Here is a 15,402-nt window from a genome sequence, read left to right on the forward strand (position 1 = left end):
CAGTACCCAGTGGATTCGAAAAGCAAGCGTCTTTGCGTATCTGAGAGGACCTCAGGATAGTTTATATGTAGAGCCACACAGAAATTGCCCAAGTTTTGAGGGCAGACTGAGAATTGAGACACTTTTAACTGTTCTTCTTTGGCAGTATTGTATCAATGAAAAGTTCGTGCCTTTTTCTTTGTTTCAAGTAGACTGATTTAACTCTTAAGACACTTATCTCAGCAGGAGAAAAATGACAATCCCAAAACCACATGCCTTCTGCCTGCTTGAGTTGGCAGAAGTCTAAGTGACCACAGATGACCCATGTGGTGAATTTACAGTAATATTTGTTCTTGAATGTTAGGCTTAAAGCTTTAACCTACTTTAAACAAAACAACAACCTGTAACTAAAAAGTGTTCATTTTTTAATTGAATTTTGCATTTTTATTCAAGAGGAAGAATATAAGAGGCTGAGTGAAGCTTTGGCCGAAGATGGTACCTATAATGCAGTGGGGTTCTCATACAGTAGTGATTATTATGATCCTTCGGAACCCACTGAGGAGGAAGAACAGCCTTCAAAAGCAAAAAGTAAGCGATTCTGTGAATTAATAAGGAAAGAGCCTTTTCTTCAGAAATTGTACTTTCTAGCTCCCAAAGGGAACTGTAATTGGTGATCTGGGAAGAATACTTTTTGAAGGGGCATGAACCTCTGTTGTCCTTTGTAAAAACCAGCGAGCTCACCAAGAGTGTCATCTGTGCATTTAAGGCAAATGTCTGCTGAATTGTTTTCTGTGGAATAGTGTAATGGCCACCAGAGATGGGTTCACCTAAGAAGAAGCAAGCAGTTGCAGTGGGAGGCATGGACTCCTTCCTGACAGCATGGTTGTGTTTATTTGGAGGGTGGGGGCAAGGAAACAGAGTGGACGTGACAGTGCCTCATCAGTTCAGTGTGCTCTGTTGAGTTGTGCAACCTGATTGTGTTGTGTGTTATTTTGTTTACTCTGCTTTATGATTGGAGTCTTCAAAGGAGCTTACAGCATTGGTTCCTTGTCATGATGGCTATATATTATCTCCAGTATCAGAGGCCTTTGTATACCAGTTGCTGGAGAACGTGAGCAGGGGAGGGGATGCTATAATTGTGCTCATGTCCTGCTTGTGTGCTTCTCAGAGGCATCTGGTTGGTCACTTTCGGAAGCAGGAGGCCTTTGGTCTGATCCAGCAAGGCTGTTTGCATGCATGTGTGCATGCGCAGTTGCTGGGGAACATGAGCAAGAGGGTGCTGTTGCACTCATGTCTTGGTTGTGGGCTTCCTGTATGTATCTGGCTGGCCACTGTGGGAGCAGAATACTGGACTAGATAGGCCCTTCGTCTGATCCAATACAGCTCTTACGTTCTTAACTTCAGTTGAATACAGGACGCATAAAAGCCTGGAAATGAGCTTGTTAATTACAGAATACATAATTAACAAACTTCTCCTAGAAAGGCTATACTAACCTACTTAGAAACCAAGCTGTTTTTTTTTAACGTTAAAGCTCTATATTAATCAGTGCCTATCAAATGCATTTGTTTTGGCAGATGTTTGCAAGATTCTCTCTAGTATTCTAATTCTATGTAATACTCAGCCACATATACCTGTGTTAATAATTTGAGACATATGGTCAGCTTGAAATGAAATAGGATTGGCTTTATTCCAGTTTACAAAAGTCTTCTGGGGTGATTCTGGCTTGCCACAGGCTACCAAGTTAAATGGCCTCTCCTAACTGAAAGTGCTTTGGTGTGATGAAAAAGCACAATGCTTAGGGGGAAAAAAAACACTGGAATAATGGAGGAATCAGCAGTCCATTTTCTATGCAGTGCTAATGTCACGAGCAAGAAAGCTCTGAGATGAGTGTCAAGTTTGGATGAGAGCCTTTTTTTCGTTTCTGCCCAGTTGACTATGGATTAAAGGGGGGGGGGGAGCGCTGACCAATTTCTTCATTCAGACAGTTCAAGTTACCCAAACCATACCAAGTCAGAATCTCAAAGAGTGACATAGTCACTTTTTCCTTGAACAATTAATGCGTGAGGTTTCCCTCTGGTTGCTCGTTGAGAAATTCAAAAAGCTTTTAACACTTAATAATGGTGGGAGTCACTGTTGCGTCGAATGTTGCGTCGAACCTTGCAATGCACTTATAGTATTTTCAGCACCACTGGAGAGAAACAAATGTTTTTAAGGCAGATTATTAAAGCAGGTTCCCTGTAGTGAACTTGGTTGCTTAAAACTGTCTTCCCAAACATGCTTTTGTGGTAACAGAAGGAGGTAGAGAAGTAGTTTTGCAGGAAATGTTTGAAAAGATTGGAAAAGGGTAGGCAGTTAAATTGCTTCCTCTGCTCTGTTCCTTGCAGCCCCTGCCAATTTAGGACAAAGAGCAGACTTAACACTTTCCACGTACCATAGTAATGCCAGTGCTGCACAGAACTCTTGCCATTTAAACTTCAATCCTAGGCAAAGTTAGTGTGCCTGAGCCCATTGGTTTTATGTGTCAAGCATCAGTATGACCTGCACCATTTGGCACTTGATGACAGCCTGGTAGGAGTTGTATTGTATGGAAGAAGTGAATCTGATCACCACACACAGCTTAAGCAAGTCAAAAGTCACAGATCAATTAAAACAATATAGCTGTGTCAAAACTACTTCAGTGACGTATTTTCTTTATTGTCAGTTTTGTTTTCCTTTTGTGTACTTATTAGATAGTTGAAAAACCTGAATAAGAGGAGGTAACATTAATTATGATTAAGTCCATGGGATTTTGCAAAAGGGAGGTTAAGGAGCACATTAATTCTGTGTTAGGAGATCAGAGTGTAATATTTGCCCCCTGGTTTCAGATTGTCACAAAGTTATTGCATTTTGCAGAGGAGAGGAGGAGGTGGCAGAGTCCCTTTCACAAGCTTCCTTCTGTTTACAGTTCCCAGGATATGTGAGGGTGTGTATGTGTTTAAATAAAAATGCAAGTAAAAACAAGTGAAGCTCTTAGCTTAAGAAACATAAACACTGAGTGAAGATTAATACAGTCTCATTTTTTTGCTAATTGTACAGCACACTTATTGTATCCACAGGGCCATATAAGATGACATGTGTTAATAGATTAGGTGCCATTGTACCAGGAAACCCCATACTACTGCTATCAATTGAGTTGGTGGGGGAGTGGGGGGAGAGAAGGATCAGTTTATCTCAAAAATAAAAATGAAGAAGGTAGATTGTGTAAACATGCACATACAGGTTTAATTTCCAGTCAGCGGGTAATAATAAGATTGCTATCTAAGCGTTGCATGTCTTCTCTTCTTAATCGGTTCTGATCCCTTGAACCATGTGCACAGGCATGCCACTTTATTGGAACTGGTGCAGAACATTTGCAGCAAACACAGACTTCACTGTGATTCACAGCTTGCGATACACCTTGATCTGCTGTACGTAGTTGTTGCACCGTCAGTCAGAGCAGCAAGCCATATTCTGAGGATTTCTGGCAGAGAGAGAGAGAGCGGCTAACTGAATAAACGGAAGCTATTAAGTGAAATTGACATAAAATGGCATAAAAATACATAGATAGAAAATTTGTCTATCAAGTGTGAAGTATTCTTATGCTTTATGTGTGTTGTGTTTAGATTGTAAAACTAGCTTTGTATTACAGCATATCATCTTCTAATTTATAGTTGCAACTACCAAGCCAGAAAAGGTAGAAGAAAATGAAGAGCCTTTTATTGCCCCTTTGGGACTGAATGTTCCTTCTGATGTGGAACTGGTAAGTGATTTATATATATATATCTCCAGCCCTGGAGGAGGCTGCCTGCAGTGCCTTCATGGTTCACTGCTCTAGCCTTGCTTCCCCTCATTTGGGCTCCCCTGAGGTGGGTCATTCTGGTGTGAGTTTTACATTGAGTGTTGGGGATCATTCAGTTGCTCCCGATGCAGAGACTCAGCAGAATTATTTGCTCTCGAAAGAGGCTTGCTGTTGCATCCCTGCATGAGTTCAGTGCTCTGGGCTTGCGTCTTTCCAGTCAAAAGGCACATCCAAACAGTGTTTCGGGAAGAAAGATGGTGGTTATGCTTATCTAGTAGCCGGTTGTTCCTTTGCATGCTCCAAGCCCCTGTAGGGGCTAAGTGAGGCACACCTCCCATTTAAATGGGGGGTGGGGAAAATGTGCCTCAGCAGTTTTCTCAGTTCTGAAAATGCTAGTTTAGCATATCTCTTGGATAATTGAAGTAATGTAAAATACATATTTATAAATTCCACTGCATTAAACACCTTGTAAAGTGGATTCTTTGCCAATATAATTATATCCCTTAAAGCATTTGCCTGCTGTTAGGTTCTATCCCTGAACAGTGTGAAATGGTTTAACAACATGTTGATGAATCCTTAATTGAAATAATACGTTGGATTAAAAGAGTAAATGGTGTTTTGGGTTCCACGTTTAACTGAACACAAGTTTGCTGTCAGGTAGCTTTGGGTTCAACAGATAGGAGTTGAAGGTTTTTGCTTTAATATTGATAAGAATACCTATGGAATGTAGAGTTCTATAAACATGCCAGATCACATTTTGCTGTGGGAATTGATACAGGTTAGTTTTGCTGAAAAATACATGGTCGTGGTGCTTGAGCAGTGGAATTAGGGGAATCGGCCTTGTCTGGACAAACTTCTGTGTCTGTAGAGTAGCGTTCCCCAACCAGGTGCCAACCAGATATTTTGGACTACCATTCCCATCAGCCCCAGCCAACATAGCCAATGGTTATGAATACTGGGAGTTGGAGTCCAAAATTTCTGGAGGGTACCAGGTGGGGGAAGGCTGCTGTAGAGGCTATGCATGGCTGGGTACAGAATCCTGCCTGCCTGCTGTGTATGTCTGCTCCTCCAAGCCAGTCCATATCTTAGTCACCTGTACATTAGCTGTAACATTTGCATGGGGCCTATGTGTTGGAAGTCTTAACATGCAAAGACTGGAGGGCATCAGCTTGGAGAAGTCTGTTCTAGTCTGGGTTCCAGCCGTGTACCATTACCATATCCATAGTTACAATGGAAAACATTTTTCATCTGACACATCAGTAGTAGTACCAGCAATCATAGCTATCCATGTTAAGGTTGCCTAGAACATCATTCTGTCAATATCAAGGTTATTTACTGCCATCTTTTCTCTTAATCCTGTCACAAAAGCTGGCGTACATCACAAAAATATGTTTACGATATTTTCAGCTACTATGCTTGTCCTTGAGCCAGATCTGTGTATGTGTGATTCATGATATCATCATTCCTTACCTTAAATATTGTTTCCCCTGTTGCTTTTTAAAGTAACTGCACAATTGGAGTGATGCTGAGTTGTTCCATAGGAAAAAACCCTATGAAGCTGTTGTTATAAAATCCACTGCCAACTGTGTAAAGGAAATTATGCAATAGGCTCATTTTGCTCTCTGATTTTAATAGAAATGTGTCTTTAGAATTGCTAACTTAAAAAAAGAGTATGAAAACTCTTAAATTAAAGAAAATGGAGCTGGCAAAGTGGAAAATTAAACAAACTGAGCAGTGTACTTCTGTAAGCCTAAATGATACATTGCTCTAGATTGGGGTGGACAGACAGTAATAGGGGGATCTGTTGTTAGATCTCTGGGTGATGTTCAGTAGATTGGGAAGGATGTCTGACTCCCAATTGGTTAATAATAGCAACAACAGAATATACTGCTGAAATGAAGAGTGGGAAGGGGAGAGGAGGGAAGACAGGACAGTAACCAGGAGTGGACTTTTATGTGAAGGGCTGACTTCTGTTCAGTTCTGGTACTGAAAGCAAATTCCTGGACAGGCTGGATCTCAGGGTTCTAGTAAATAGCAAAGTAGACTGTGCAAGCCTGAAGCCTGCCCACCATGCTCTAGCCAGTTTGGTTTTGAGAAGGTCAAGTTGTCATAAGCAGTAGTGGATAGGAGTGCAATCCATGCACTTGCATTAGAGGGCCTAGTATATCTAGGCAGAACGCCTCCTGATTGTTTACCTTTGTGCATGGCACAGAGAAAAGGAGGCCTTCCCTGAAATGCGGTTCTCATTGATAAATACTACTCGCTTGAAGAAATAGTCTTGTCATGTGCTCCAGTAGTCTTGTCATGTGCTCCTAGATTGTAGCTGTGCCTGTACTGGAAAAGAACAGTAGTTGTGATGGGGGGGAAAGCATGTTGGGTCCTCAACTCTTGAAAAGTATTTAGAAAACTTAAAAAACATGAATTTGAGCATCATCTTCTGAGTGGTTGACATTTGTAGTTACAATTTTTCTAGCCTGGATTTGTAAGCACGAGGGCTAGGAGCTTTATCTAATTTTGTCTTGCACAGTTTGCCACTCACCAAGCTGAATACAGCTCACCAACCATGCCTTATGGCACCCCACCCTGTTTCTGCGGTCCGGTACACCACGGCTTGACTATGACCCAGTTCACATGATCAAAACCATCCGCCACTGGCTTGTTTTAATTCCAGGCATGTGCCAGGTGCAATTTCCCTGATTATCCACCTGGGCGTAGCTTGGCGTGTCATCCAAACCTGGGCAGCATCGCTTGTTTGACACGGAAACAATTCTCAAATAACCCATGGCCTGTTTCAGGGTGGCTTGTTCGATCATGCGAACTGGCCCTCTGACACTGCAAATCCACAGTAGGTGTTTGGGCTGTATTGGTTGTTAGGTTATTTGTTGTAAACACTAAACTTGTTTTGGAGGCTGTATGTTGACCTATGTATTTATGGTTAAGGAATATAAATATAGTATTGCTGTTTTCACCTAGAATGGTATCATTGGGTGAATTGAGCCCTTTGAAAGATAGACACAAGTATTTTCACTTTTTGCCATAGCCACCAACAGCCAAAATGCACGCAATCATAGAACGGACTGCAAATTTTGTCTGCAAGCAGGGAGCCCAGTTTGAGATTATGCTGAAAGCAAAACAAGCTCGGAACTCTCAGTTTGACTTTCTGCGGTTTGACCACTACCTCAACCCTTACTACAAATTTATTCAGAAAGCTATGAAGGAGGGGCGATATGCTGCGCCTTCGGAAAAGAAAAAAGAGGAAGAAAAAAGTAAGCCATCTTTTCTAATTGCCATTGGATGTGCAACAGCTGCAGGGGTATGCATTTCTGTCTACATTATTCCAGCATCTGACAGTGTAGAGAACTGTTCTCCAATTCCTGTTGCAAATGTTACAAGTAGTTACCAAAGGCTATGGCGCTTGCTGGCAGATGATTATGAGAAATTTAAAGATGTTCAAATGATGACCTCCCGAGGCATAGCCTAACTTTCAACAACATTTAGTGAAGTTAGTTTTAAAATTTCGTTCGAAAAGACCTAAAGTTACAATTGCAATTGTTACCTCTTTGATGTGCCTGCCCTAAAGGTATAAGTAAGCTGGCTTTGAGACAGCTTTCTGCTTGACATTCCTGACAGAGAGCATTGAGTTATACACATTTTTCATGTTACTAAAATGATCTGACACACAGTTCCATAACAAAATGTTGGGAGAATAGGTGCGTTGGTGCAGACTCATTTAGACTCCTACAGGGTGGGATTATGTAAGAAACAAGTATAGATGCACAAATTTTGCAGCTTACATTGGCATAAACCAGATGTACCACATCCCAATGAGCATCCTAGTTTCAAGTGTGCATTCTATTAAAAGCAGTGCCACACCTCTAAACAACCCAGTAGTCTGGGTTTACATGTCATGCTAAAGCAACCTAAGAACGAGCCGATTGTGGGTTGCTGTGTATTTTTAGACATTTCTGGTATGGCTGTGTTTGGAATATTTATTTCATTTCTATACCACCCGATAGCCAAAGCTCTCTGGGTGGTTCACAAAAATTAAAACCAAAAAGCACAGGATAAATATAAAATATAAAAGGATTAAAACCACAATATCACAATACAACCAGAATAAAACCTAGCAACAATGCAGAGATTTAAAATACAGATTTAAAACACCAAAGCCAAAAGACTAGAAAGCTAAAATGCCTGGGAGAATAAAAAGGTCTTCACCTGGCGCCGGAAGGAATACAACATAGGTGCCAGGTGAACCTCTCTAGGGAGCTCATTCCACAGCAGGGGTCCCACAGCAGAAAAGGCCCTCTTCCTCTTAGCCACCTGCCTATATGCTTGATAGTTCTGGTTTCCCTGTCATAACAAGGACACTAGAGTTGGAAACGTCTCATAAAGGGCAACAAACATGATCAGGGTTTGGAGCATCCTGCCTACAAGAAAAGGCTAAAGCATTTGGAGACTTTCAGATCAGGGGGGCGGGAGGAAGACAAGTGGGGTGGGTGGGGGCAGGCATGATAGACATTTATAAAATTATGAATGGTTTGGAGAATAGAGACTTCCTCTCTCTCTGTAATAATAGAAATCAAGGTCATCCAGTGAAATTTATAAACAGTGGATTCAGGACAGACTAGGTTCTTCTCACAGTGTATAGCTTTGCAAGTTCACTGCCACAAGATGGGATAGCAGATGCTGATGTAGATGGCTTTAAAGTGTGACGAGATAAATTAATGGTGGATAGAACTATGACTTCGTTAATCAAAACTTTTTTAAGCCACCCCTCATCCTCGTGTATATCAGGGTGGTGTACACATATAAATTGTAATAATACATCCAGTAAAAATGCTAGAACCACCACATCATGATAAAGACGGAAAACACAATAGAACAGACAAAATTAACCAATTGAAATGCCTGGGTAAACAAAAAAGTTTTGAGCTGGTGCTGAAACAACTGCAATGTTGGTGCCAGTTGTCGCTCCATGAGGAGGGTATTCTATTTAGCTGTGAAGCTAAATAGACCTTTCAAATTCAGAGGCAGTGTGGGGAACAAGGTGTTGGACTGGCTAGACCTTTTATTTAAGTCCTGCAGGGCTCTTCATATTTTCTTAAGATCCTATTCGGGGATGAGAGTGGGGAGATTGGGCAGGAAACATGTACACCTGAGCCTGCAAATTGTGTTTGAATCCAACAGGTCCACCCACTCAACCTCCGTCGTTTACTGATATTGGGCCAGTTTGTATGTCACAACAGCCTATGGGCTGTTAGGGACGAGCGGGAGAGAGCGGACACGCTGCCTGTGGTGTGCCCGCCAGTTCCGCTTTTATTCAGCAAGCCACAATTGGCTCCTTCGTAGGTTGCTTAGCATGACGTGCAAACCAGGACCACTTGGCAACCCAGCAGTTAACCCAACTTCAAACCATGGGTTAATTCCCACTCAGCCTCAACAGACCATGGGTTTATTTGATTTTAATTATGGATTTACTTATACATCCCATAGCCAATGATGCATTTAAAAATTCTGGAAACTAGTCCCTTCCGTGTCACTCTGAAAGGATAAAAGATAACCATACAATTCTTAAATAGGTGCAGGGAATTCTGATGAAGATGATGACGACGACGATGGAGATAACTACCTGCATCCAAGCCTCTTTGCTTCTAAAAAGCGCAGTAGACTTGAAGAGCTTATGAAGGTATTTAGCCTTACACAACTAGATGTCAAGAGCTATATATGTTATCGAGTGTCATCCTTATTTGTAATGGAGCATTTCAGTTGCTGGGATCCATAAGAGTTGCTGGGTCCATGAGTGCCATATGGGATTTTTTACTCTTTCCTTCGCATTGGCAGCCCCTCATGTCATATCACAAACTGTTTCTGAAATTTCCATGTGGTTTTCCATGCGGCTTCAGGAGCTGCAGTTTAAGAAACATAAGTCCCAAAAGCCTACCTTGGGCTATCAGAATTAATTGTATGTTTTTTTATAATCTTGGCCAGTGTTTCCCATAGTGTTTCCTAACACATCAGAAACTGTTTAAACATTATAGTGATATTCCCATTGAAGTTAAAACTTGATTTTGTTGTCACAAAGCACAAGGTCAAACATACAAAGCTCCTTAATTCGTTTGAGTTAAGAAAACACTCTACCTTAATTCATCTACTAGAGTAAATAATATCATATGTATATAGAGTTGGCATGTAATTCACCTTTGCAAGACAATGGGATTTCATCTTCAGTTGATACTGACTGCAGATGTCAGTAAAAGAATTCATCCTACAGTTATACTACTGCTAGGGTACATATGGTAGACCTGGATCTAGTTTTGAAGGCCAGGTAGTTGGTGGTCAGGTTTAAATCCACAGTTGGCCTTAAGAGATCACTATTAGTGCCTCTATAGTAGACAAAAATTGCAGGTAACCATGGTTGTCCATTAGGAAGAAATACCTTAACATAGTATCATAGAATAGTACGGTTGGAGGGGGCCTACAAGGCCATCAAGTCCAACCCCCTGCTCAGTGCAGGAATCCAAGTCAGAGCATCCCTGACAGATGGCTGTCCAGCCTCATCTTGAATGCCTCCAGTGTGGGAGAGCCCACCGCCTCCCTAGGGAATTGGTCCCATTGTCGTATTGCTCTAACAGTCAGGAAGTTTTTCCTGATGTTGAGCCGGAATCTGGCTTCCTGTCACTTGAGCCCATTATTCCATGTCCTGCACTCTGGGATGATGAAGAATCAACAGAGTAATGATTATTAGGATCAGCTGAAATGTAAGTGAGCGAGTCTTGAAGTAATCCAGTTTTTTCCCCCCCTCAAGCTAAATTTTAAGCACACAAAAACACCTGTTTAATCTGCAGATTGTAATAGCCTTAAAATGGAATTGTGGATGTTTGTGTGCCTTTTTTCCAGGCCCTCACTTTCTTCTCCTGCATATAGGGTATTTTTATGTTGTCCATCAGCACCTTTTTCTTTCTCGCACTCCCCTCTTCCTTTTTTGTTTCTGCTTAACATCCAGCCTGATTAAGTGCCTTAGGGTGCAATCCCATGCATGTTTAGGCAGAAGAAAATCCTACAGTCCCCAGTATGCATGCTGGGAATTGTAGGACTTTTTTCTGTCCAAGCGTGCCTAGGATTACACCCTTAATGAATTTGAAAGCTTGCTCGCTTCTCAGTTAATCCTGATAAAAGGTATTGCTGTTGCTTCCGCACTATATGTGCTTTTTCTCCATTTGTAAAACAGAAATAGGTGGGATGTGCCTCACAGGATAGGTTTGTCAACGGATTGATGTCGCTGCTTATAATTTTAAAGTGCTCTATTAATGGAGAGTAATAGTTTAGTTGCACAGCTTTTACCCCTTATTCATAGCAATCCCATCACTACACAGCATTTTCAGTCTAATTCCAGGCATATAAAGTGAAACTGTAACCTTTTTGAACAGAGAGGTTGTAAATCGATGCTAGAAAATACGTAGTGTAAGAGATGAGTTAGGAAAATCTCATTCTGCGTACATGTGTTTTTCTTCCTGCAGCCTTTAAAGGTGGTGGATCCCGATCACCCGCTGGCAGTGCTTGTTCGCAAGGCTCAGGCTGACAATAACTTGGCTGCCCCTCAACCAGCCGAGGGAGCAGCTGTTCAGTCATCACAAATGGAATACTCTTCAGATCGTAAGTACATTACAATAAGAGGATTAAGCATGTGAGAAGGTTTCTACTTATTAACAGGAGCTAGAAGAGGCAATGGCGTTAATCAATAAATAGCACGTTCCGTAGACATGCCACTTCTCAGGTTGGTTGTACGTTTGCTCAACAGTTTTTCTTTCATATGTTCAAGCAGACTTCCTTGATGCAACTATACGGTTTGGAGAAGAACATAGAATTCTGTGTTGTTGTTGTTTTAAATTGCGATTCACTTGCTGCTCCAAGGTGCGTATCGGAGGCCTGTTCTGTTTTCGGAAGGAGCATAGGAGCTCAGTATTCAGAAGATCAAACCTCAGTACTCTCTAATGCTCACTTTGGTGATACTAGTGACTTGGCTTTTCAGGGGGTGGGGTGGAATTCAGAAAGGTTCAAAGTGACTTGGGTATTTGATCTGTAATAAAATATATGCAGACAACTAGGAAGAAGTGAGCAAAGTCACAGCTGATGATGTGATCAGTGAAAGACAAAATACTGACTTAACATTTGGTGGAGTGATGGGTGTATTTCAGAGAGTATTTGGAGTGTTGCTGGATCTAAAACTTCTGCATGTGAGTGCATAATCTGGTTTTCCATGCATACCTTTTTGTGCAAGGGTATCTAAAGCACTGTTTCCCAGGCACTGGATACCTGGGGCATGTTGTTCTTCTTAGGGATTAAATTTGGAGGTACTCTACACTCAGAAGGTAACGTGTTTTCCTGATCTACTCCAAGAAAAATAGGCAGGCACCTCTTTGCAGCCACAGGATATCCCATTTAATACTGTCTTCCCATATCCTGCCCTGTCTTTTCCCCAGTCACAAGAATGTAGGAGCCATGCTAGATGAGACCCAAGTGTCCACATAGTCCAGCATTCTATCTACACAGTGGCCAACCAGCTGCCTGCAGGAAACCCCCAAGTAGGACGGGAGTGCAATAGCACCATCCTGCTCATGTTCCCCAGCAACTAGTATACATAGGCGTATTGCCTCTGACACTGGAGATAGCATATAACTATCAGGACTAGTAGCCATTGATAGCCTTCTTGTCCATGAATTTGTCTAATCCTGCTTTAAAGCCATCCAGATTAGTGGCAATCACTACAGTCAAGGCTAAGGAATGGGACTGCTGTTTTCTGGCCATTGGTGATGTTCCAGAGCTTCCCCCATACCTATAAGCTGTAGTTGAGCACGCTCCGGGAGAGAGCGCAGGACAGGAAGGCCTGGCGTGCTGTGGACCATGGGGTCACGAGTGTGGACCATGGGGTCACGAGTCGGACACGGCTGAACAACTGAACAACAAATAGTTGCATCAGGTAATCTTGGTGCAACCTTGCACCCTTCATTGGGATGATGTTGCTGCCCATATATTGGAAGATAGATGAATAGATACTGGATGGTGCTTCCCCGTTCCAAGGGGCATAGTGGTATATATTCAGCAAGATGGCTTACTTAAGGCACATTAGTGTGCCCAGGACACAATGTGGGTATTATAGTCAGGTGTGATTAGGCAATATTTTTCCTGCCTCTCCTATACATATGTGGGTAAGGACAGAATCTTGGACCTTTATGCTTCTTGGTCAGCAAGGGAGTGGAGCAGGTAGGAAATGGTTAACTCCTTATGTTGGAGGCAGGCCCAATCAGATGAAACCTTTATCCTTTTGGAAAGGGAGGAATCCCTTCACTCTTTGGCTCTGCCTTCTAAGGAGAGTAGGGTTATACCTAGTCTCCCAGCCAGTCTGAGGAGCCTTATGTTTTCTGCCCCAGGATTCAGTTCTTAATTACTCTCCCCACCATCAGCTCTGGACCAGGAGCAACTTCCGGTGGATAGAGCTTACGTAGCTGTGTGTAGGGGTAGCAAGGAGACTACTCTGAGCTCCCCCCCTCCCCATCAGTATCCCGACTGGTGCCACTGGGAACCGTGATGATTCTAGTAAACAAGAAAGAGGATCATACAAAACTGAATTTAGCTCAGCCCTGGTATGGAAAACAGTGTCTGAATCATGAGGTCCTACATTTATTTAGAATAAAATAAATGTGTTCGCTTGCTTCAGTTACTGCTGTCTCTGCACATTAGTGGAGGGGTGGGGAAGGACATGTGTGAGCTGGTCTTGCCGCACAGAGGGCAGGTAGAAGAAATACCATCCAAGCAGCCTTCCAGAATGCTTGTCTTATAACAGTAGACTGTCATTGGTAATGTTCATATGGCTACCTGAATTTAATTATACGTGCTTTATAAAAACAGATCAAAACTGGTCAGTCCATTTCAGAAATACAGTTCTGCCCTTCCTTAAAAGTGCGTTTCTGATCTGTAGCTGGAGAAGAAGAAAAAAATCATGTGATTGTTCTAAACAGCAGGGGTGCCAGTTCCAACAGCATACAGTACTGCATGTTTTAATTCCCTGTTCCTGTAAGGGAAGAGAGCTCACTTGAATGATTCTTTTTCACACAGATACACACAGATATTATTTTACACAAACATTGTTTCAGGTGTCAGCACTTGAGGCATGAGGTTTCTGTGAAGTCTTGGTGGTGACCACAAAAGCAAAAATGTTCTTTGCTAAGGCTGAAGTTGGCTAAAAATCTTCAGCACTGCAATCCTGGAGTTATCCCACCGAAGTTAATAGGACAATTGCAAAGTGATTTGAAGAGTGCACGCTCAGCAAATGTGCTGCTGATTCTAATTATGCAGTCCATACAAAAATTGTTTTGCAGTTAATTTGACAGACTGTAATTTTCATCTTGTTAAAGCCAAGGGCTAGGGACTCTTTGGTAAAGGGATGAAGGGCCATAGGCCTCTCTTTTGTTTGTTTGTTTTCAAATGAATTGGTAATTGATGGCTCTAATTTCCTAACTTTTTACTGCTTGTACTGATCTGTAGATAAAGTCTTGTTCTTCTCTAGACCACCGTTCAGCATAGTTGAGGCAACCGATCGTATGCATGGCGGTGTGTTTTGAATGCTGTAAAGCAGAATAATAGATAAATGATCCAAATGACATGGGGTGGGGTGGTGCTACAGAGAGTACTAATGATGGGAAACCCTGCTCAGTGTAGCCAGGCCTATCTCTGCTGTTTTGCCAGGCATTGACCATACCTTTTAGATCTGAATCATAGGCTTCAAAGAGTTATGCAACAAGGTCTGTGTGCCTAAAGGGTCTGTGGGCTTGTGTTTCTGAGGCAGCTGTTCTCCACACCGCATGCCAAACCAATGTTGAAACAGAAGGTGCTTTCAAATTGAATTTATGATGCAGTATCAGCTTCTTCAGGTCAAGTCCCAGGGCATAGTCAAAAGGTGTGTGATGCAGCTGAAGAGAAGCAGGTCTGTGTCTAGTCAGTGCCTGGGTAGGACGCTGGCCAGGAACTCTGAAGTATACCGCTTTGGGTTCCATCACAGAAGAAAGACAGAATAGAAATGCAATAATAAATGAAAAGTCAATTCTATTAGATACCCTGCTCTTAAGGTAAATCTCTGAATCCTTTCCAAGTTGGGACCTTACATTATATATTTGTTTGTTTTTTAAAGAAAGAAAATAGACATTTTGGATGCTGAAATCTTTCATTTAATGCCAAAGTTCCACTTGCTCAGATTATGGGATACACACAAACCTGTTCCTATCCAACCATAGATTTAAGTAGTCTCATTGAAAGTACCTGTCTCAATGAAATTTCTCGTAAGTAATATGAGATGGCTTGTAAAACATGCACAAACTTGATAACTCTTGAGGAGAAGATAAATCTCAAAGCAGTCTTCAGAACTGATTGTCAATTTTTCTCTGTGTTGTTCTCCTTGTCCCCCCTCTCCCCAAAAGCATAATTTTTCAGGCCTGTCTTATGCGATAATGGTGTAAATAAGCTGAGTAGTTTAACTGAAAAATAGAAGCTAGCTGTGCTAGGATTATATGATACACATGCACATTTTAGTATTCATGGAGTCTTGCTC

The 15,402-nt window shown here is 41.9% G+C and overlaps 1 protein-coding gene across 7 annotated transcripts in view; it reads left to right on the forward strand.

Annotated features, from left to right (window-relative positions):
• SFSWAP (splicing factor SWAP) overlaps positions 1 to 15,402 on the forward strand; it is a 109,570-nt gene that overhangs the window by 5,081 nt on the left and 89,087 nt on the right. For all 7 annotated transcript variants that reach the window (XR_014785725.1, XR_014785724.1, XM_084819691.1 and 4 more), the window contains 5 exons: positions 433 to 567; positions 3,670 to 3,758; positions 6,838 to 7,063; positions 9,380 to 9,486; positions 11,318 to 11,453. Coding sequence is in view for 5 of the 7 variants with exons in the window: in XM_084819691.1 (XP_084675817.1) it covers positions 433 to 567; positions 3,670 to 3,758; positions 6,838 to 7,063; positions 9,380 to 9,486; positions 11,318 to 11,453 (693 nt within the window). In the remaining 2 variants the exon portion in view is untranslated. The remainder of the gene's footprint in view (positions 1 to 432; positions 568 to 3,669; positions 3,759 to 6,837; positions 7,064 to 9,379; positions 9,487 to 11,317; positions 11,454 to 15,402) is intronic.

This window comes from Heloderma suspectum, chromosome 13 (assembly GCF_057233095.1).
Source record: "Heloderma suspectum isolate Gila_16-S chromosome 13, 16-S_ref, whole genome shotgun sequence".
Lineage (NCBI taxonomy): Eukaryota > Metazoa > Chordata > Lepidosauria > Squamata > Helodermatidae > Heloderma > Heloderma suspectum.